Genomic DNA, 24,196 nt, shown 5'->3' with positions numbered 1-24,196 from the left:
AGGGATCAGGAACCAGGAAGGACGTCAGGCAACCAGGTAATACACAGGAACTCTCGCAAACAGGTCTGAGACAACACAAAGGCAAAGCATACTGAACAGAGGCCCTTTAAATAATAAATGATGACATCACAATTCTGAGACTGCATCCTGTCTCACATGGATAATGCACACCAGTCTGGCCATAAAAGGAAGTGCAGGAATTGAGCAGCATCCCCCACAATGCACCATAGTCAGGAAGAGAGGTGAATAAAATGGCTGCCAGCAGCACATGGCAAACACAACAGGGGAAAAAACCCTGACACAGGGTCATGGGATGTGTACCCGGTCCGGTATGAGAGTTCAGTTCCCCTCCGTGTGTGTGTATGTATGTATGGCGCTCTACCAGGAACGAACATCAGCTAGTTCTATGGCTATTTACCACCCGGAAGCAGCCTCTTTTAGACATAGGAGGCCGAAACGATTGTCTGGGGTTGTCATGTTCCTTGTTCAGAGGAGAATTGCCTGGTATTTCGAGGCTGGACTGACCTTAATTGGCGGGATCAGACTGATATACTTCAGGAAAGTTTTCCTTTGTGAAAATCACACTGGTCTAAAAGAGGCTGCTTCTGGGTGGTAAATAGCCATAGAACTAGCTGATGAGCTGTTGTTCGTTCCTGGTAGAGCGCTTCTCTCTTTGTGTATCTCTATCATCTCTATCTCTCATATACACCAGTTTATGCCGGGGTTAGGTTCCAGAAGGAATGGTTGTAAATTTAAACCCAGTTTATAATGTAAGTCAATGGGAAGTGAGGGAGATAGGTTCCAGGCCCCTCTCAAAATTGTCATAAGTAACACCTAAAACATTATTTTTAAAGCTTTGAAATGAAGACTTTAAATGCTAAACAGCATTATAAACCTAATAAAATTATCACACAACACAGACTTAACTTGCATTTTTCTGCAAACAGTTCTTTCTATGCATTCCAATCTGGACTGATTTATAGACGGGAAGATCTTGTTCCTTTTGAAATCTGCTCGATAGCTCAGGTCTGGTTAAACTGATTAATTTCAGCTTGCTTTGCTGCAACACAAGCGGACAGCTCCACCTACTGGCTATTTTAATCAATGCACTGCTTAATGCTTTTCAATAAGTCACATGACTGGAAAAAAGGTTGTTATTCTGAAACGGTGTAAATTGAATATATATCTATATATCCAAAAGGGAAAGAAGGGGGGTATATGCACTCTCACCAGCTACCATCAACTGCCAGGGTGCTCTGTAGGAAAATCCATCAGCAAAATTGAAAAAAGCACTTACTGGTCTTCAGATAACCGTTCAAATGAAATTTATTAATATATATTTATATTGCAGCTAATGATTATTTTCATAATCTATTCGGCAGATTATTTTTTCGACTAATCTGATAAAAAAAATTAAATCTGATATTTAAAGTAAAATTCACATACTAAGTGTTATAAATATAAACTTCAGACTAAAACTTTACATTAACACAACTGTTGGTCCAATTTTTTTAAGCAGCAGATCACATTTTTATAATTAAGCAAAAAAACACCACAAACTGTTTGAAAAGAGGTAGAAGTAGAAAGAGGTAGACTACCACTGTTAATAACATTCTGTTGTTCACTCTTTTAGAAACTTTGCATTGAATTGCAAAAATGTCAACATGACAACATGCTTCTGGCTGAGGCTGGCTCTCTTTTTGCCTGCAGCAGAGAAGAGCGCTCAGATGGTGTTGAGTTGCCTGGGATGCATAAATAGGGTTTTGCCAATTTCACCAAGGTGGGCTATTTATCTTTGTTAGCTCTCCACCAATGCAAGGGGCCTCTCAACAAAGTAAGCCTGGACTTCATTTTAACATAAAAATATATTGAATATCTATATGCAATGGTAAATAACCATCTATAAGGTTAGGGGGGGGGAAATATCTAGTCCACTCTTAAAATAACAGATATATACTTACAGAGTGATAGTAAAGTGATTTCTATAGAAGAAAAAACTAAGGGGACGCGCTACTACAGAAACAAGTGATGGTGTAAAAATCGTGGTGTATCTGCTTAGATGAAAAGTGGATGTTGTGCAAATAAAGACAAAAAATTGGTTGATAAACGAATTAGCAACTTAGCTCGGTGTATGGTAACACCAACCACTGTGGTGTGTTTAAGGCAAAAAATGCTTAAGAGAGAGAAAAATATATATAAAAATAAATATAAAAATAAACATATAACAAAACACTTGTGCAATTTGAACATATAAATATGTATAGGTGAAACTCCCAGTGTCCAGTGTACTTGAAAAGTCCAAGACCTAAAAAAGAGTAAGTGGAAACAGACAATGGACAGTCCACTTCAAAAAAAGGATATGGTAGCAATCAAAAGTTCGTGATAAAAAGGCTTGCTCCGCTTGTGTCCACGGTGTAGTGGATCAATGAATCTGTGAGGATATAAAAGCAACAACGGGCGCCAACATAGTGTGAATCAGTTTACATCAACTGAGAGATAAAGTATAAGAAATATACTCACAAGTGGAGTGGCACCTTGAATCAACAAGGTGCGTGCAGGCAGGCTGACATTCAAAACCAGCAGTCAGTACGCTGGAGGTCTCACCCGGGAAACCTATGGATTGATGAAAACAGGTGTGGCTTGCATCAGCTGTGCGTCGTTTGAGAGGCCGGAATACCAGTGGAGAGGTGCAAACAACTGTGAATACTTTCCCCAAACGATCGTGTTTGTACAATCAGATTTGATCCCAAATGAACTGATGGTAGTCCAAATAAGGAAAAGTGTTTAAAATCCAACCAAATATGAAATCAATAGGACATCAGTATAAAATAGCAAAGAAACCGGGTCTGTATAAAAACAGAATATTTTATTTGCTACGCGTTTCTCAGTCCGTAAAGGAAACGGTCCTTTACGGACTGAGAAACGCGTAGCAAATAAAATATTCTGTTTTTATACAGACCCGGTTTCATTGCTATTTTATACTGATGTCCTATTGATTTCATATTTGGTTGGATTTTAAACACTTTTCCTTATTTGGACTACCATCAGTTCATTTGGGATCAAATCTGATTGTACAAACACGATCGTTTGGGGAAAGTATTCACAGTTGTTTGCACCTCTCCACTGGTATTCCGGCCTCTCAAACGACGCACAGCTGATGCAAGCCACACCTGTTTTCATCAATCCATAGGTTTCCCGGGTGAGACCTCCAGCGTACTGACTGCTGGTTTTGAATGTCAGCCTGCCTGCACGCACCTTGTTGATTCAAGGTGCCACTCCACTTGTGAGTATATTTCTTATACTTTATCTCTCAGTTGATGTAAACTGATTCACACTATGTTGGCGCCCGTTGTTGCTTTTATATCCTCACATATACTTACAGAGGTTGAATTTGGTACATATTCCAATTAATAATAGGAAGAAAAAAAGGCAAAAGGGCTAAAGACTATATATCAGTAAAAGGGCACAGCCTTACACATATCTATAGAGTACATATATCAGCAAAAGCAAGCGATCCGCTGAAAATTGTGCAAACGGGTAATAGTGACATCAATTCATATAACAAATGCCATCAATCTAGGCTAGGTGTAAATTTTATTATTATTATTATCGGTTATTTGTAGAGCGCCAACAGATTCCGCAGCGCTAAATAACAAGCTCGGCACTATAATCATGCAAAGCATAGTCCCAAATCACCTGATTTTATATAAACAATACAAATTATGACTCCTATTTTATTTCTGGGTTGCACATAAGACAGGAGTAGTTGTAAACTTAAAAGAAACTTATAGTGTCCTAAAAAAGTGAAACATAAAATGTCTGTAGATGTTCTTTAGGCTAAGGGCATAACCATAAAACACAATACCATGTGCAGGAGCTCATTTGAGTAAAGCAGCTGATGCTGTGCACAGACCAACTAATTGCAAACCAACTAATCGATTATGAGATTCGTTGACAACTATTTTCATAATCGATTATACTGATTAGTTGTTGCAGCTCTAATTATATATATATATATATATAATGTGTGTGTGTGCAAGAGTATAACAACGCTTAAAGATTCCTTATCTAAGACAAAAAACATACAAAGACATACAAGAAAGTAACTGTATGGATAAGGTTATAAAAATGAATATTGTGGTTACAGTCTTGTAGAATATCAAGTGCAAAAGATAATGCAGGATTAGAAAATGTCCACTTAAATATTCTCTTAGGTATTCTTTAGTAATGTAGATACCCTTTCCAGAATTTACCTCAATCTAGTGAGGTAAGTTGCCGCACTGGAAGGGGTATTCAAATACTGGTACAAGTAGGTCCGGTGTAGCGAGGGGTGCCTTACAGATCTCATCCACCTATCTTGCTGAGTCTGGTGCAGAGTGTGTGAATCACCAGACTCAGCAAGATAGGAAATAAAATGTAAAGCTACGTACTCCAAGAGGTGGATGGCATATCTGAATATCCTGGGAGGAAAGTATTGGATGTGAATCTACTCCTTACTACATACTCCAAGAGGTGGATGAGATCTGTAAGTCACCCCTCGCTACAGTGGACCTACTTGTACCAGTATTTGAATACCCCTTCCAGTGCAGCAACTTATCTCATTAGATTGAGGTAAATTCTGGTAAGGGGATCTACATTACTAAAGAATACCTAAGAGAATATTTGTGGACATTTTCTAATCCTGCATTATCTTTTGCACTTTATATTCTACAAGACTGTGTAACCACATCCATACAGTTACTTTATTGTATGTTTTTTGTATGTTTCTTTTTGTCTTAGATAAGGAATCTTTAAGCGCTGTTATACTCTTGCACACATTTCTAACCCTTACATTGGCTGGAGAGTTTTCTACTACCCACTAGTGCCAGTACTTTCCAGATATTCCTGCAGATCCTTTAATGGTGCTGTAGGCCTCTTGGCAGCCTCCCAGACCAGTTTTCTTTTCGTCTTTTCATCAAGGGACGTCCAGTTCTCGATAATGTCACTGTTGCGCCATATTTTCTTCACTTGATGATGACTGTCTTCACTGTGTTCCATGGTATATCTAATGCCTTTGAAAAAATGTTGTACCGTTCTCCTGACTGACACCTTTTTAACAATGAAATCCCTCGGATTCTTTGGAAGCTCTCTGCGAACCATGACTTTTGCTGTAGGTTGCGACTAAGAAAATGTCAGGAAAGACCTACTAGAACAGCTGAACTTTATTTGGAGTTAATCGGAGGCATTTTAAATGATGACAGGTGTGTACTGACTCCTATTTAACATGATTTTGAATGTGATTGCTCAATTCTAAACACAGCTACATCCCCACTTATGCAACCATATTATTTTAGTTTTTTTATTTTTACTTCCCTCCACCTAGAAGTTTCAGTTTGTTTTTCAATCAAGTTGTACAGTTTATAGGTCACATTAAAGGTGGAAAAAGTCTTTGTCTCATTTTTTTACATCACAGAAACCTGACATTTTAACAGGGGTGTGTAGACTTTTTATATCTTTTTTTGAAAGTTGTTTGGCACCCTCTACAGGCAGCAGTTTAGAAAGACTTGTGACACAAATAGATGCCGTAGCCTGGTGTATTAATCTGCTACTTTGCTCACTCTATTGCTGCCCTTAATAACAAGGAACTTTTACACCTTTAAAGAACATTTCATTTTTACCAGATGTATTGTTTACTAAGGATTTAAAGGGACAGTCAACCCTTTTAGATACAGTTTTAACTTGTATCTATAAAGTTGCCATAGATCGTTTTTTACAAATATAGCACAGTTTTTACAGATTCAGTTTGCAAGTAAAATCACTTACTTTTGCTGCCACTGCCGTTTGAAAATGTCCACCTGGCTCCGCCCCTTTTTCATCATCCGTGACATCATAATCTTCTGATCCCTGTAATTTCTCTAACTTACTCGTAACTGGAATTAGTGCATGCGCAATGCACCTATTCTACTGTTGGGGAACTTTTTTCACACCGGAACAAAAAGCAGTGTTCCTAGAGGTACAGTGTGACTGATTTTGTATGCAGTGGTCCTTGAGATATATATATATATATATATATATATATATATATATATATATATATATATATATATATATATATATATATATATATATATATATATATATATATATATATATATATTTTTCATTCAGAGGCTGGTGCACTCGCACAAACAGGTGTCCAGTTGCCAGGGTGCTGAATGCAGGTAGAGATAAAGGTAATGGAAGACAGCACTCGCTGGGCTTAAGGATAAGCAATAGAAGCTTTTATTTACGCGACGTGTACACACACACACGTGTGTGTATATATATATATATATATATATATATATATATATATATATATATATATATATATATATATATATATATATATATATATATATATATATATATATATATATATATATATATATATATATATAATTTTTTTTTTTTTTTTATCCATTGTTTCAGCTATTAATTTAAAACTATAGGAATAATGTATAAAGTAAGCATTGTTAAATGGACAGTCTAGTAAAAATTAAACGTTCATGATTCAGATAGGGCATGCAATTTTATACAACTTTTCAATTTACTTTTATCAAATATGCTTTGTTCTTGGTATTCTTTGATAGCTAAACCTAGGTAGGCTCATATGCTAATTTCTAAGCTCTTGAAGGCCGCCTCTTATCTCAAGGCTTTTTGACAGGTTTTTTTTTTTGTTTTGATTTTTACAGCTAGAGCGCTAGTTCATACATACATACATACATACATACATACATATAATGTAATTGTGCTCACTCCTGTGGAGTTACCTAGGAGTCGGTACTGATTGGCTAAAAATCCATCTCTGTTGGAAACAAAAAAACTGAAATAAGGGGGCAGTCTGCAGAGGCTTAGATACAAGGTAATCAAACAGATAAAAAAGTATATTAATATAACAGTGTTGGTTTTGCAAAACTGGGGAATGGGTAATAAAGGCATTATCTATCTTTTTAAACAATAAAAATTCTAGTGTGGACTCTCTCACTTTTTTTTAATTTAACAGTGGGGAAAAAAACTACACTTCTCACAAGGGTTAACACATTTATATCAAACTTAAAAACCAGCAAAACTTTTATTTTAGGAGCTGTACAAGGGTGTTTTTATGTGTGGATATATGTAGAATAACCAAAAAAGTAAAGAACTATCCAGAAGTAAAATTGTAAGAGTCGTGGTTTATGGGATTTGTCACACTGACTATAAAATGGGAGTAATTTTTTATGTTTGCATTAGGGTTGCACCGATACCAAGTATTTGCATGAGTACTTGTACTCGTGCAAATGCACAGATACTTAAAACGATACTTGCACTTCCTACCCATACTCTATCTTGTGGAGTTTTTTCAAACTGCATGTTCCCATTTCATTTTAAGCTGTAGTGGAGACTAAACTAAAAATGGTTCACTTCTGTTCTTCCAGTACAAATTGCTGTTGTATTGTATTATTGTAAGAGAGATCACTGTACCTTGTTCAGACAAACCCCTGAAGTACTGGGTAGTTAATAAACTGAGATTTCAAGCTCTGGTTAAAATGGCCCAAAATGATCTTTCTGCTCCATGCAGTAGTGCTGAAAATGAGACTGTTCAGCTTAGCATCAAACGACATTACTGATATCAGAAACAGACGTATAGCTGAACATACAGAGATGCTTCTGTTCCTTAAAAAGAACTTGCTACTAACTTTTCAAAAATTATTATAATTGCTAGATGGCCTGTTATACTACTAGTTCTTCTCTTGCACAATTATGCTCAAAACATACTGTACTCTGAGGAACATCCTTAGCTTATATAATTGCAGGAAGAGTGTTCATAGAAAAAATTAAGTTAAATCCTATGAACACACATCTTACAATAATAGGACTAGATTTAGATTACATTTGATATGTAAGCTTTACCAATGCTCTGTTCACATTTCCAACTCAATAGACTTTTTAATGGAGTTGCACATGCAGTGAGCATTGTTAAAGCTTACCAGTCAAATGTAAGCTAGCCCATAGTGTTGTTCCCCTTGTTTAAACAGTGCACTGGTATATTTTTTTACTGCATTGCACTTTTGGTTGGTTGTGATATTACATTTGTTATTTATTGTTGTTGTTATGAATATATTTGAATGTAATATTTTTATTTATAAACGTGTTCTGTGAAGTTTCTTCGAGTTTTTAGAACTTTGTGACAACAAGCAAATAAAACTGTTTTATTATTTCATAATATCTTTTGAGTTACAGTTCTTCATAATTATAAAGAAGCTATCTTAAATCATTATTCTGTATTGTGCTTGGGACACTGTCACATGACATTAAAAAAGTATCGGTAATTGGTATCGGCGAGTATTTTTCAAAAAGTATCGGTACTCGGTCTTAAAAAAATGGTATCGGTGCAACCCTAGTTTGCATGGCACAATTCTTGAAGACCCTAGGAAATAAAGCGTGGCATCCTTTCACATAACCTCTTGGTACCTACACTGGCACAGTGGTGCCTAGAGCTAGGGCCTTGCACAGAGTACAAGTAACCCTTTGGTTACCAGAGAGGACTACAATGCATTGTAATATTGGTACAAGTCAGTAGCTTTAGGCAAGCTGTGACAGGGGGTTATGTAGGAGAAGCAGCTCTGTGTTTTGGGCCCTTGTTTTTTAATGCAGCCTTTTGGGGGACTGAAATGGAACCCACAATAACAAAACTTCTAAATGATAATGCACTGATTTTTTTTATTTTTTTTATTGTTTAAAACGATTTTGCATAACAAACCTTGTTATATTAATATACTTTATAACCTATAAGCTTGCCTGTTTCTAACAACCAGAAGGCCGCCCCATATCGCAGACTATTTTAAAAAAAGAATCTTTCCAATTGAATTATCTAATTTTCTTTTCTTGTTATCCTTTGTTGAAAAGCAGGGAGGTACGTTTGGGATTCAGCAAGTGTCTACTGCATTATATGGCAGCAGTATTTCAACAGTTATACATTAGCAAGTGCAATATGGCAGCATCATTTTCTGTTATGTAGTGCTACAGAAATGTGCACGCTGCCTATCTAAATCTTTCTTCAACAAAGAATTACTTGAGAACAAAGCAAATCTGATAATAGAAGTAAATAGGAAACTTTTGTTAAGTCATATTCTCAATCATAAAAGAAAAATAAATGGGTTCCATGTCCCTTTTTAATATAACCGTGTTTGTTATGCAAGGGAGTATTAAACAATAACAATTTTCAAGTAGACTGTCCCTTTTAACTGAGCAAAATAAACATAAAATCTGTGATGAGAAAAAGGCTGAATAAAGTGCTCAACCACAGTAGGATAAATCCACACAGCATGAGGAAAGTCTCAGATTCACTAGCACAAAACCCGTGAAGTACAGAGGTATTGACCTCTCCCACCCTCTTCACACGAGTACAGAGGATAAGGCAAAACCCAGTCAATAAAAAGTGTAATAGGCCAAGGGATCACCCGCTCCTACCCACCACGCATACACTCGAACAGAAGCCCGATACTAATTCTTCATGTAAACACCGGACTCACCGCTCCCTCTGTTATTGCATAGCTGGATTACATGAGTCACACGGCTCAAGCTGTCCCCAAGACTGCAAATGATCACTGTTTCCAGGAATGTCACTTAAAGGGGCATGAGACCCAAATGTTGATGCATATGAAAGTGATGCAGCATAGCTGTAAAAGGCTGACTAGATAATAAATATCACCTGAACATCTCTATGTAAAAAAGGAAGCTATTTTACCTCAAATTTCCTAAGTATTTACACCTCACTACAGCCAGTAATGATGCTTGTCCCAGGACTTGCAAGGAAGTGAACACCTGGCAGTTGCAGGCACAGTCATGTTATTTTCCAATTCAGTTTAAGTAAGTTCTATGTTATCTCTTGAAATTTCAGTCATGAGATCACAGCAAAGGCAAAGCATTACCTCAGCACTGCTGATGCTGATTGGCTATTGTTTGTTTTTTAACCTGCAACTGGACAGTAGCTGAAGTATAACTATTTACACAGCACTTGCTCTGGTGAACTGAAGAGACTTTTGAAGTAAAATATCTTCCTTTTTTTCATAGAGATGCTCAGGTGATATTTTCTCTTCAGCTTTTTACAGTTATGCTGCATCACTTTCAAGTGATTTATCATTAGAGTATCATGTCCCTTTAAGGTACATTCTCTCCTTGCAGCTGGATAAGCAGCCTGCAGCCCAGAGCAATCATTAAAGGGACACTGAACCCAACTCCTATTATCATTTTTTCTTTGTTCTCTTGCTATCTTTATTTGAAAAATAAGGCATCTATGCTTTTTTTGGGTTCAGTACTCTGGACAGCAATTTTTTATTGGTGGATGAATTTATCCACCAATCAGCAAGGACAACCCAGGTTGTTCACCAAAAATGGGCCGGCATCTAAACTTACATTCTTGCATTTTAAATAAAGATAGCAAGAGAATGAAGAAAATGTGATAATAAGAGTAAATTAGAAAGTTGCTTAAAATTTCATGCTCAATCTGAATCATGAAAGAAAATTTTTGGGTACAATGTCCCTTTAAATCTCTGGTGATGTCACAAGCTAAACTGGACACTGAGTAAAGCACTCGGCTCACATACTTTGAACAAAATGGACCAGAGTTCCTTTACTCTGGAAATAACAGCAGCAACAAGTTCCAAAAAGGTTCAGATTAAAAATCCAATTTATTGATACATTCCTTTAACTGATCGGATAATTATTAGTCAATCAGAATATTATGGTTTTCTTCTTTCTATTTTTACCAAAGTGTAAGAAAAAATGAAGACTTATTATGAAACATTTTACACAGACAGCCAGAATTAGATCAAAGGTAGAAGAATAAGATTGTACAGCTGAAATATTAAATGAGGGAGGTTCCAAATTTCAGGTTGCATCTCTGAGCATCACATTAAAAGGGAACTGAAGTTTTTATTTCCATAACGGAATAAAATACAGTGCTACATTGCTAAGATATTATTTTTCTGAAGGTGAAAGAGCCAAGCAATTTAAAGGGGACACTGAACCCAAATTTTTTCTTTCGTGACTCAGAGCATGCTATTTTAAGCAACTTTCTAATTTACTCCTATTATCAAATTTTCTTCATTCTCTTGGATTCTTTATTTGAAATGCAAGAATGTAAGTTTAGATGCCGGCCCATTTTTGGTGAACAACCTGGGTTGTTCTTGCTGATTGGTGGATAAATTCATCCACCAATATAAGTGCAGTCCAGGGTTCTGAACCAAAAATGGTCTGGCTCCTCAGCTTAGATTCCTTCTTTTTCAAATAAAGATTGCAAGAGAACGAAGAAAAATTTGATAATAGGAGTAAATTAGAAAGTTGTTTTAAATAGCATGCTCTATCTGAATCACACAAGAAAAAAATTTGGGGTCCGTGTCCCTTTAAGCACTTTTCTCCTTTTTTTTATTTTTTATTAAATTGTTAGTGACCTGACAAATCTGTCATTGTCATGATTATAGCAGAATATGTTTAAAACAATTCATAAATAAATAAAACCAAAATGTTATTTTTATGCACTAGAATACATAAGTATGCAGACTTCTAAATTTGATCCCATTTTTTTTTTGTACTGTATTTTTGACACATCTACACACATACGCTAATATATAGTATCCTACATGTTTAGGCTGGCTCCTAGACTGAGCAAACTCTTCAAACCCTGATTAAGTGCATGTTTGGGCAAATAAATACTGCATTGTGAATCTGCATACAAAATATTTTATTTTTATATAAGTATTTAAAACTCCCTTTTGTTAGAAAAATTTCCATTGTTATGCAGCCCAGGTATACGCCTCTTGAGTATGTTTTTAAAAGGTTTAAAAGAGAGAGAGCAAAAAAATTGGCCCATGTACACAAGCTTTAGGACTAGTATTTATATAAATTAAAGGCGCAAAATTGTCTTTTGGCTTTGCCACGTTGAAAAAAATATTTTTACACGATTTATTACCTCCTGTGTTTTTTTGTTTTTTTTACTAAAGATTCCAGTAGAAAAAACAATTCAGGCATGTCTTGTCTGGGAATCAAGCAATTGATCTACCAGTATCCTCTTCACCTATCCGCATGTTTTATTCAGTATGAAAGGTATTATCTTGAGTACATGATGCTGTAAGGCAGCATGACCTGGTCTCCTTTCACTGACTGCATATGGATATTGCAGGATTTGATAAATCCCACGAACCAGAGATCCACAGCTCTTAAAATTTTACACCAAGATTAGAAAGCATTGAACGTAAAAAATTTTTTTAATGAATGTTGTAAACTGAACTTTATTAAAACATTTTAGCTCTATGGAGCAACACAGCCAATATTTACGGGGGGGGGGGGGGGGGATATTTAATTTACGCAGGCAGCACAGTCTATCTGGGATTGAATTTTTAAAGGATAGTTACGTAATAACCCTTAAGGTATATTTTCCTTTTTTTTTTTTTTTAACACTCGGTGAATATGTAATGAAATCTGTGTTTTTTTCTGTTACAGGCATTTTACAGGAAATTTCCTCTCTCAGATTTGAAGTGAAAGATAGTACAAACAGCACTTGCATATTGGCTGATCTCTCAGTTAATTTCTCTGTAGGATACACTTCACTTGGAAAACAGGTAACGCACTCCTTTTTTTTTTTTTTTTTTTTTTTTTTTTTTTCTTTGAGTGTTTTTGTGTTTTTAAATAGAGCCGATTGCTGTTAAACATTTCTACATCTGGTAAATATTTTGGCTAAATCATCAATCTATATGCATACTTTTTAGGAGACTAATAAAAAAAATTGTTATTGAATCTTGGCTTCTCTTTAAGTTTTCAAAAAGCACCTGAAACTGTATACATGAGACATTCTGAATGGTGCAGTGTAGAGAGTTCCAGAGGACAGGGATAGCACATGAGATGTGTCTAAGGTGAGAGAGGGAAGTAGAAATAATATTAGTAGCGAGACTTCATTCCAAATGTAGAGAAAACCAGCTGCTGGGGTAACTATCAACTCCTACAAATAGCAAATCCACTAAATATGCAGCAGCACAGCAATAATAATCCAAATAATTTATTGTAGATGCATAGAATAAAATTTTGTGCTCAACAGCCCTTAATCATGTCCACGGACATGATTAAGGGCTGTTAAGCACAAAATGTTGGCCATTTAGGAGTAGGATGTCATAATCCAATACGTGACAAAGAGGTAATAAATAAGTATTCTAGTTTCTTGAGTAAGGAAAGTTTGAATTGTGGAAATATTGCCTAGGTGTGCACAGCAGGATTTGTTAAGCGCTTATATATGTGGAGTGAATGCGAGTTCAGAGTCAAATGACCCCAGGACAGCAGACACCTATGAGTTGTTAAAAATAGTCTTCTACAGTAAGAAAAATGTTAGATGGGGGATGCCTAGGAGAGGGGGAAATAAGAAGAAGCTCGGTTTTAGACTGACTGAGTTGTAGGTAGTGTGAGGACATCCAAGAGGTGTATATATACCAGGAGAGGTAAGATGGTTTGGGAACCATCAGCATATAAATGGAACTGGAACCCAAAGGAGAATTTTTTTTTTTAAGGGAGGATGTATAGACATAAGAAACTAGCAGGGGACCCAAGATTGATCCTTTGCCACTCTCCATAGGAGTATCACAATGCTCTGATGATATGATGCACATTCCTCCCAACCACTGAGAGTGAAGTGGCTTCCCTTTTGTCTTCCTCACACCTCACTACCTGCCCACTTGACCCTATTCCTTCACATCTAATTCCTCCTCTGTCTCCCACCCTCACTCCGGCTCTTACTCACATATTCAACCTATCCCTTTCTACCGGCTCATTCCCTGCCTCCTTCAAACATGCAAAGGTCACCCCCATCCTCAAAAAAACCCTCCCTTGACCCTAACTCCCCTGCAAACTTCCGCCCCATATCACTGCTCCCGCTAGCTTCAATATTCCTGGAAAAACTAGTTTTCAATCGCCTAACCCACTTCCTGTCATCCAACTCATTGCTTGACCCCCTGCAATCTGGCTTCCGTCCACAACACTCAACCGAGACTGCCCTCACCAAGGTTACGAACGATCTCCTTTCTGCTAAAAACAAAGGCTACTACTCTATACTCATTTTACTTGACCTTTTCTGCTGCCTTTGACACTGTTGACCATCCTCTTCTCCTACGGTCTCTCAGCTCTCTCCGTCTCTGTGACACTGCCCTCTCCTGGATTCACTCTTATCTCTCTAACAGATCCTTCTCCGTCTCTTTTGCTGGTGACTCCTCCTCTCTATTGCCTCTGTCTGTTGGAGTACCTCAAGGCTCTGTCCTGGGTCCTCTACTCTTCTCTATTTACACTTCTTCACTGGGTAAACTTATCAACAGCTATGGCTTCAGCTATCACCTCTATGCTGATGATACCCAGATCTACCTTTCCACCCCTGCACTCTCTCCTTCTGTCAATTCTCACATCAGCGAATGCTTATCTGGCATTTCCTCCTGGATGGCCTCTCACCACCTAAAAATAAATATGTCCAAGACCGAACTACTTCTAATTCCCCCCTCTAACTCCACTCCAGCTTCCAATTTTTCGATAACTGTTGGCGGCACCACTATCTCCCCATCATCCCAAGTCCGCTGCCTCAGAGTCACGCTTGACTCAAATCTGTCCTTCATTCCCCATATCCAACTGCTCTCTTCATCCTGCGGCAACCATCTACGCAATATCTCCAAAATTCGTCCGTTTCTGAGTGCTGAAAATACTAAACGGCTAATCCACTCCCTGGTAATTTCCTGACTTGACTACTGTAACAACTTACTAACTGGCCTCCCTCTCTCTCCCCTCCAATCCATCCTAAATGCATGTGCCAGGCTAATCCACCTCTCTCAACGCTCTGTTTCTGCTGCACCTCTCTGTGAGTCCCTTCACTGGCTCCCCATTCACAACAGAGTTAAATTCAAAATTCTCACCCTGACCTACAAATGCTGCCCCACCCTGCCTGTCCTCACTCATCAACAAATATACTCTTGCCTGTCCCCTAAGATCCAACAATGACCTGCTTCTTGCGTCTCTACCATCACCTCCTCTCATGCTAGACTACAGGACTTCTCTCGTGCGGCACCAACCCTCTGGAACGCACTTCCTCGAGCTGTCAGACTTGCCCCTAACTTCTCCTCCTCCTTTAAACGTTCCCTAAAGACCTTTCTGTTCAGGGAAGCTTATCACCCGACTTATTAACAAACTAACTTCACTTAAAGGGACAGTCTACACCAGAATTTTCATTGTTTTAAAAGATGGATAATCCCTTTATTACCCATTCCCCAGTTTTGCATAACCAACACAGTTATATTAATATACTTTAAACCTCTGTGATTATCTTGTATCTAAGCCTCTGCAAACTGCCCCTTTTATTTCAGTTCTTTTGACAGACTTGCAGTTTAGCCAATCGGTGCCTGCTCACAGATAACTGTGCTCATGCACGTGAAGTTATCTATATGAAACACGTGAACTAACACCCTCTAGTGGTGAAAAACTGTTAAAATGCATTCTGAAAAGAGGTGGGCTTGAAGGTCTAAGAAATTAGCATATGAACCTCCTAGGTTAAGCTTTCAACTAAGAATACCAAGAGAACAAAGCAAAATTGGTGATAAAAGTAAACTGGAAAATTGTTTTGGACTAGACCCTTTAACTAACAGTTGCCCTCTATCTCCTCACTAATATCATTCTCACCTTTGCAGTCCCCACCTCCTGTTTCCCATCCTCCTACCCATCTAGATTGTAAGTTCCCATGGGAATAGGGCCCTCAATTCACCCTGTATTTGTCTGTAAAAATTTATTTTATCGTATTGTTTCTCCATTGTTCCGTTATCCTTGTACCCATGGGCAGCGCTGCGGAATCTGTCAGCGCTTTATAAATAAAGAATAATAATAAAATAATAATGGTGGAAAAAAAGAAACTCTAAACAAGTGGTTTGAGAGGTAGGAAGCGAACCAGGAGAGGGCTGTGTATTGGATGGCAAAAGAATGTAAACTCTGTAAGAAGAAAAGATGGTCAATTGTGTTTAAAGCAGCAGATAGATAACAGGAGAATAAGTAAGGAGTAGTGGCCTTTTGCTTTAGCCGATTGCAGATCATTTATTACTTTTAGTGAGTTTCTGTTAAATGTGGGGGCAGAAATTAGATTGGAGATGATCATGTAAAAAGCGTTGGTCTATAATTGCTTACCTCAATTTTTATAAACTAATTGATGTAATAATTTGGCGCAAAGGGAGGTAAGGAAGCTGGTTGATAGTTGTAAAGAGTGGTGGGGTCAAGTGAGGATTGGTGTGATTAAATAGACAGTAAACACCTTGAGATGAAACCGCTTTATAGTTTCATTATTTAGTTTGTCCCCTTTTCATGTAATTTCTATGTGGCGTATACTGTTTAACCAACCCTGCACCAGTCACCAGTTTTTCACAGAATGGGTTAACTGACTCTTTTCCACCTTAACCAGTTTGTCAGTCTAGCCACTCCCGCCTGTGACTTAGTTCAGTGGGTGCAAGGTTTACCAAACTCTCATCTATACTAGACCTAGAAAAATGCCCAAACTCTCCTTTAACATACAAGCCCGGATGAAGCCTATTACAGGTGAAACGTACGTTGGTGTTTTTCTGCTCCACTAAGGACAGGCAAAAGCTCATTGAGGATCCAGCCTACTACCGTATAAGTGATTAAACAAAGTGAGTGTCTTCTAGTCACTGATTGATAGAACGTACTGCAAATTGTATTTCGTATCTCTGGGAGCAGGCATCGGGCAAGCTTTCCTGATTTCTCTGCAGCTAGGATTGACCGAGGTTGCTCGGTTGCCGACTGCGTATAGAGATTAGTACACTTTCCTCTGTACATTTACACAAGCGGATACTAGATCAGTGTACTTGACTGGCTTCAGCACTCGGAAGTAGTCGATGTTGATACACATTCTGTTTTTTTTTTTCCTCCTGCATTGGACGGATCGACTTCTGCCTACACATCAAGGACTGTGGTAACGCTACAAAGGATAAGTGCACTATCCTAACCTCCAGATAATTGAGGAACTTTTCCGGGTGATTCTTTAATCTTTGGATGAGTAATATGTCATCTGTTGTTGACTAACATTAATATGCCTTGATTATGTGTTTATATTTGAATAATCTGCTGTACCAGAGCTCTGTTATATGAATCCGTGATACGAATAACACAAGTGAAAGTAGCACCCCCAAGTGGGAAACATTTAATGGAGCAATGTTTCGGGGCTTCCTGACCCTTTCACAAGCTAACACATATTAACAGCTTGTGGCACTTTATATACAACACATACAAAGGGTGACCAATCCACAAGGCCTCATAGGGTGCTTGCATTACTTCAGTGACATCAGCAAAAAAATATACATCTGATCTTCTCTGAATTAACCCTAGATAGCCTATACAAAATGAACACCCTAGAAACACAAGCAGCACTCGTATGAGAGAAACCTAATGTACCTAAAATCCCCATATAGTGTATATGAACAATGTATGCAAATTATATAAGGGGCATAAGATCAAACTCCCTGTTTAAACCTCTAGGGGCCATGGTATCCAGAGTCCATATCCACTTAGCTTCCCTACATATAGGTACCGGTGCTAGGTTCTTAAATTAAAGGTTATCCATAGTAGAAAGAAATAACTTGGGATTGCTACCTTCACTTGTGTTATTTGTATACTTTATTCGAGTCCTGAGGGGGACTCTGAAGGTCTGAACACCCACACCTTAAAGAAGGAAGATTGCAGTGTTTTTCAAAAAAGGCATGAGTGCTAATCCACACTGACTTTCTGTACATATGAATCGGTGATCTCAGTTTTGAATATTATTATACAAATTATCACGTTGTTGTTTTATAGCCACAAGTAGATAGTGTCTATGTTCACTAAAACAGGGGCTACTACCCCATGTGATTAAATTTTGGTTCTATTGACTAGAGTGCTGTTGTGGGGTCTCTTATTTCTTTCTACTATTGATAACCTATAAGACCCTAGCACCGGTATCTATTTGTACTTAAAATCGATACTGGTATTGTCTTGAGCAAAGTTAAATCTTTATAGCAAACTCCCCTTTAATGCCACCCACACTAAACTATCTCTGTTGCCACCATCAGGTTATTATAGGATAAATCCTATGGAAAAACCCAGACTAACAGATTAAAAATCCCAAAACACAATTTGGCAAAAATCAATCTAAAAAAACTCAATACAAGAAGATGTTATGGCGGGGGCTAAAGAAGCAGAGACGGAAGAAGTTGTGAAGGAATAGGGTCAAGTGAACAGGTTATAAGGTGAAAAGATCTTTTCCTCTGTTACAGGAGAGAAGTAACGGTATTTAATAGAAGGGTTTGGTAGAAGGGCTAGTTTTGAGGGGTGTTAAGGAAAGATTTCTTTTAATTGTGTCAATTTTATTTTTGAAGTTAGAGAGTTTAGTGATTGGAGGGGTAGGTGGAGTAGAGTTCAAAATTGCAAGCAGCCTTCTGGAGTTGGATGAGGGAGGAGAAATAATTTTCTTTCAGGTGGTGAGAGTCCACAAGCTGTTGCGTATGGGATATGTATTCCTTCCAGGAGGCGGCAAAGTTTCCCAAACCTCAAAAGCCTATAAATACCCCACCCACCTCACACATACCTCCGTTTTAAACTTTGCCTCCTTAGGAGATGGTTGAAGCATATTGATGTGCTTGATTGACGTTATACCCCTACAATACTTCTGCTGATATGTTTCAGTACTGGTTTGGCTGTCTGAGTGGATGGGTATCTTAAGGTAAGTAGATTTATTTTTCTGAAGACCATCTCGGCTATGGATTAGGCACTTTTAATTAAGTTTTTCCTATGTATATTTATATATGAGCCCTGGGACAGGCAGTAATTCCCCTATTATAAATTATGTTGCAATATAATTGTTTATGGATTTGGTGTTGCCTTTATAAGCACAGATAAATGCAGAAATATATATATGGGGGCATATATAAGTGGAACAGTAAGAATAAATCCAAACAGAATACCTTTTACTAGTGGGGTTATAACTATACCCTTCGTTTCACAAGGCATCCCTTTTATTCAGTGTTAAAATACCTGCTCCACATCGCGCCTTTATTTCATTATAGGGCTATGTTTGCATTGTTTTTAGGATTTAATCGCTGTTCAATATTTTCAACTCAATTCCATTCTAATTTTGCACTAATGTTTTTAGGCTATATTTTTCCCATAATTTTAGTCTTTTTTTTTTTTTTTTTTAATTTTTGCAATTTTTTTTTTTATTGGCAAATTTTCCCATTTCCTCAAAAGTTTGCTAAAAAAAAAAAAGGGGGTTATAATAATGGTGGTTTTTTTTTTTTTTTTTTTTTTGTAACTAAAAAATGTTTTTTGTTTGCCATAATGGTTCAACCTGAACCAGTCCCTGAAGTTACCATAGAAAATGAGCTAAAAGAAAATAAAGGGAAGTGTGCTAAAAACAGCTACCACACCAAACAGTATTAATGAAATCGGTTATTGCTGTTCAAACATAAAATAGTGTATAAAAACATAAAAAGATCAATACGATGTATAATATATACCACCGGCGGTACTAAAACCTTAAGATTAGGAAATAAAAAAAAGCCTACTGGCTAGCAAACTCCCGATATTGTAGACAGTTCAAAAAGTGCTGTTATTAGAGTTTTAGACCACTAAGCCCCATACGACTTAACAAACCTAATTGTTAATCCTGGTCAGAATCCAGGCAAGTATATCACTTTCAGGTGTGAACCCGGTACATTGGTTTTCAGGAAAGAATTGTATTACTCACTGAACCTTGTGCAATCGATTCTCTCTCCTACCGATGTCCTTGGGTCTCGGCAGATGCAGTAGCTTTGGCGTTCACTCTCCGCTATACACTCAGTGAATCACTGTTACTTCCGTGTCTGGGGTCATGTGATCTTCCTTCTACCAATATGATTCTCATTTCTCCGTGAGATCAGATACTGGCTTGTAAATGCAGACTGCTTGAGTTTAATAGAGCGCTCTGTTTGGCAAATTTGGAGCTTGTTTAGTAATAATTATCTACGTGTTTCAGCCCCCTTCGGGCCTTTATCAAGATGATTTCAGATTAATGAAGATCCCTTTTACAGAATCTTCATAGTTATATGGAAGTGGTCACAGCACTTGTCTCTTGCTTTTTCTTAATGGAACGTCTTCCTTTGTATGTTAAAGTGAAACAATGTAGCGAGAAATAATTACATTATTATTCCACATTTACACTAATAGGTAATGTATGTAATGTATATATTGGGAATTTCTGAATAATGATGTATAGCCCAATTTTATGTAATTACATTGGAATATGATTTTCTGATTCTTGGTATACGTTGCCACACTGTCTTATAGATTTTCTAAATTTCTCACTTATGTTTTTCATATAATTCTCTATAATCTCACCATGTTTGTAATTATATTTGATTCTATCACATGCACTTCATTCAGCAAGCATACATGTGGATTAATAACTATCATTATTTCTCGCTACATTGTCTCACTTTAACATTCAAACGAAGATGTTCCTTTAAGAAAAAGCAAGGTACAAGTGCTGTGACCACTCCCATATAACCATGAAGACTCTCTAAGAGGGATCTTCATTAATCTGAAATCATCTTGATAAAGGCCTTAAGAGGGCAGAAATGCGTAGATGATTATTACTGAACAAGCTCCAAGTTTGCCAAATGGAGCGCTCTGTTAAACTCAAGCAGTCGGCATTTACAAGCCAGTACCTGATCTCACGGAGAAATGAGAATCCTATTGGTAGAAGGAAGATCACATGAACTCAGAAACGGAAGTAAAGGGGATTCACTGATTGTATAGCGGAGTGTGAACGCCGAAGCGGCTGCATCCGCAGAGACCTAAGGACATCGGTAGGAGAGGGGGTGGATCGCACAAGGTGCAGTGAGTAACCAGATTTTTTTCTGAAAACCGATGTACCGGGTTCACGCCTGAAAGTGATATACTTGCCTGGATTCTGACTGTGATTAATAGTTAGGCTTGTTACGTTGTATGAGGTTTAGTGGTCTGACTCTAATAAGAGCACTTTTTGAACTGTACATTATCAGGAGTTCGCTTGCCAGGAGGCTTGGACTTTTTATTTCCTTAGCTATAGGTTTTAGTGCCACCGGTGGTATATATTATACATCGTATTGATCTTTTTATTTTTTTTATACTCTATTTTATGTTTGAACAGTAAATACTGATTTTATTAATACTGTTTGGTGTGCTAGCTGTTTTTAGCGCACTTTCTAGATATTCTTTTTTGTTTGACTTGTATGATTGGCTGTAGAGGGTGATCTTTATGTGAAGTTGCTAAACAACACTTCCTGAGTGTTTTGTAGGAGCTGATCTTGCTGAACACTTCTCTACCAAAGCTAAGCTGCTCTTATTGTAAAAAAAACTGAAGTAACTTCTTCAGCTCATTTATGTGGCTCATGTGTTTTTATCGCATTTTGACAATATTCTCTTTCAGGAGCAAGGGATGGGTTTTTAATCAAATCTCTTGTACCAAAAAAGGAAAATTCTTTCAGACCAATTTTGGATCTGAAAACTTTAAAACAATTTGTAAAAATTCCAACTTTCAAGATGGAAACTATAAGGACTATTCTGCCCTTTGTTCAGCAAGGTCACTTTATGTCCACAATAGACTTACAGGATGCTTAACTTCACATCCCAATCCACCCAGAACATTTATCGATTTCTGAGATTCTCTTTTCTGGAAAAGCATTACCAATATGTTGCTCTCCCTCTTGGCCTAGCAACAACTCCAAGAATTTTTACAAAGGTTCTCAGTGCCCTTCTATCTGTAATCCAGAGTGCAGGGTAGTACAGTGTTTCCTTATTTGGACGATATCTTGGTACTAGCTCAATCATTTCATTTAGCAGAATCTCACAAAAACTGTTGCTCCCTCAGACATGGTTGGAGGATCAATTTACAAAAAGTTTCTTAAATTCCTCTCTTCTTATAGGTTTCCAGATAGATTGTGTCCATGATTGCAGCATCAGACTCGATCCTCTTTGCTCGTTTTCATATGAGACCTCTCCAGCTTTGCATGTTGTGCCAATAGTGCAGGGACTACACTCAAATATCACAAGTGATATTCTTAAATCTCAATACATCACTTTCTCTTACCTGGTGGTTAAACCCACACGCTATTCTTAAGGGTGCTTCCTTTGCTCGTCCTACCTGGTCTGTGATCACTACAGATGCAAGTCTTTTAGGTTGGGGAGCTGTCTGGGGATCTCTCAAAAGCATAAGGAGTTTGGAGTCCTTGAGAGGCGAGATTACCGATCATTTTGGAACTTCGTGCACTTTTCAGGGCTCTTCAGGTTTGGTCTCTATTGAAGAAAGAATCTTTTATCTGTTTTCAGACAGACCATATCACAACAGTGGAAAATGTCAATCATCAAGGGGGAACTCGAAGTTCCTTAGCCATGATAGAAGTATCTCTGATACTTTAGTAGAATCCAATTCCTGCCTAATCACCATGCGATTCACATCCCAGGTGTAGAAAACTGGGAGGAAGATTGAGTCCTCAATCCCTACATCTGGGCGAGTGGTCTCTCCACCCAGATGTGTTCTTCTGAATTGTAAAACTTTGGGGCCCACCAGAAATAATCTGTTGGCCTCTCATTTCAACCAGAAACTTCCTAGGTACCTTGCGAGGTCCAGGGATCCTTGGGCAGAGATGTTGGATGCTCTAGCAGTACCTTGGTCTTACCAGCCTGCTTGCATATTTCCTCCCTCCCCCCACTGGTCCTGCTTCCTAGAGTGATTTCAAAAATCAAAATGGAACAGTCCTCTGTAATTTTAATAGCCCCTGCGTGGCCTCACAAGATTTGGTATGCGGACCTGGTTCTGATGTCCAGTTGCCACCGTGGCCTCTTCCTCCAAGACTAGATCTTCTGTGTCAAGGTCTGTTCTGCCTATGCATTCAATGGAAATTTAAACTACTTTCTTGGAAAGATTTTTTGTTTCTTTTGGCTATCTCTTCTGCTAGAAGAATTTCTGAATTGTCTGCTCTTTTGAGTCTCCTTATCTGATTTTCCATCAAGATAAAACTGTTTTGCTGACTTCTTTCAATTTTTTTTACCTAAGGTTGTTAACTCACAACATTAATAGGGAAATTGTGTCCTAATTCAAAAAAATTTGCTGGAAAGACTTTGCATTCTTTGGATGTTGTTAGAGCATTGAAATATGTTGATGCTACTATAGATTTCAAAAAGACTTACCAGTCTGTTCTGTTTTCTGGTTCTAAAAACCAGGAAGGTGAGAGAACCGCAACATGGAGAGCTACGAGAAAGCGTATAGGATGAACTTTAAAAGATAAGAAAGGAAGGAATGGGGGTGAAGGAAAGCAGTGGAAGACAGACAAGAAGAGCAAGTATGCATTCTTCTGTCTCCTGGCCTGGAAGTGTGACTAAAGTGGAGGCCACCATAGGACAGAGATGCTGCCGTAGTTGTTTTAGATGAGGAGAGCAAAGTTGGTGTGAGTTAACAAGTTAAGTGATCATGAAATTAAGAGGTCATAGATAAGTGAGTGCTTGTTGCATATATTGCCTGCATTCCAAAGAGCACAAAAGAATTGTGGGTTTTTTAACAGAAGTGCAGTTAAGAAAACTGACAGGGTTACATTGGCTAAATTATGGAGGTTTTAGTTGTGTTAGTGAGAGGAAAAAGACAGATGGTGGGTTTGGGTCAAATTTGAGTGTGAATGTCTTAGCCTTGTGTCAGTGGAACATGGTTGGCTGAGGTATGAGAGAAAGGAATGGACTTTGTGTGTGCTGTAAATGGGGGAGGCTAAAAGAGGTGATATTGAGAGAGATCGATAGATATTGTGTGTAATCATTTATTTTTAATCATTATTCACAGGTACAAGTCCAATTCAATCTGCCAGAAACTGCTACTCTTAACCCCTTGAGCACCTGTGGTAAAGAAAATACTACCACTCCACTTCTAGGCATTCTTTTTGGAGCCAATCACTCTCTAAACATACTTTTTGCAAGAAATGCATCACGCTATGAAGTTAGTGAACTGATCTTTGTTTATAATTTGTCAGACGCAACAATCTTCAAAAATGCAACTGAAAATGGTAAGGACAAAAAACATAAGATACCTTTTTAAATAGTTGATTGATTTTTGTTTTTTATTTATTTTTTTTTTTTTTAT

At 37.7% G+C, this 24,196-nt stretch overlaps 1 protein-coding gene across 1 annotated transcript in view; it reads left to right on the top strand.

The window, feature by feature from the left end:
• LAMP1 (lysosomal associated membrane protein 1) overlaps positions 1 to 24,196 on the top strand; it is a 98,164-nt gene that overhangs the window by 14,547 nt on the left and 59,421 nt on the right. Inside the window, exons 2-3 of the mRNA XM_053707764.1 lie at positions 12,502 to 12,620; positions 23,900 to 24,119. Of these exons, the coding sequence (XP_053563739.1) occupies positions 12,502 to 12,620; positions 23,900 to 24,119 (339 nt within the window). The remainder of the gene's footprint in view (positions 1 to 12,501; positions 12,621 to 23,899; positions 24,120 to 24,196) is intronic.

The sequence above is a fragment of the Bombina bombina genome, chromosome 3 (assembly GCF_027579735.1).
Source record: "Bombina bombina isolate aBomBom1 chromosome 3, aBomBom1.pri, whole genome shotgun sequence".
Taxonomy (NCBI): domain Eukaryota; kingdom Metazoa; phylum Chordata; class Amphibia; order Anura; family Bombinatoridae; genus Bombina; species Bombina bombina.
This window is presented reverse-complemented; position numbering and strand designations above follow the sequence as displayed.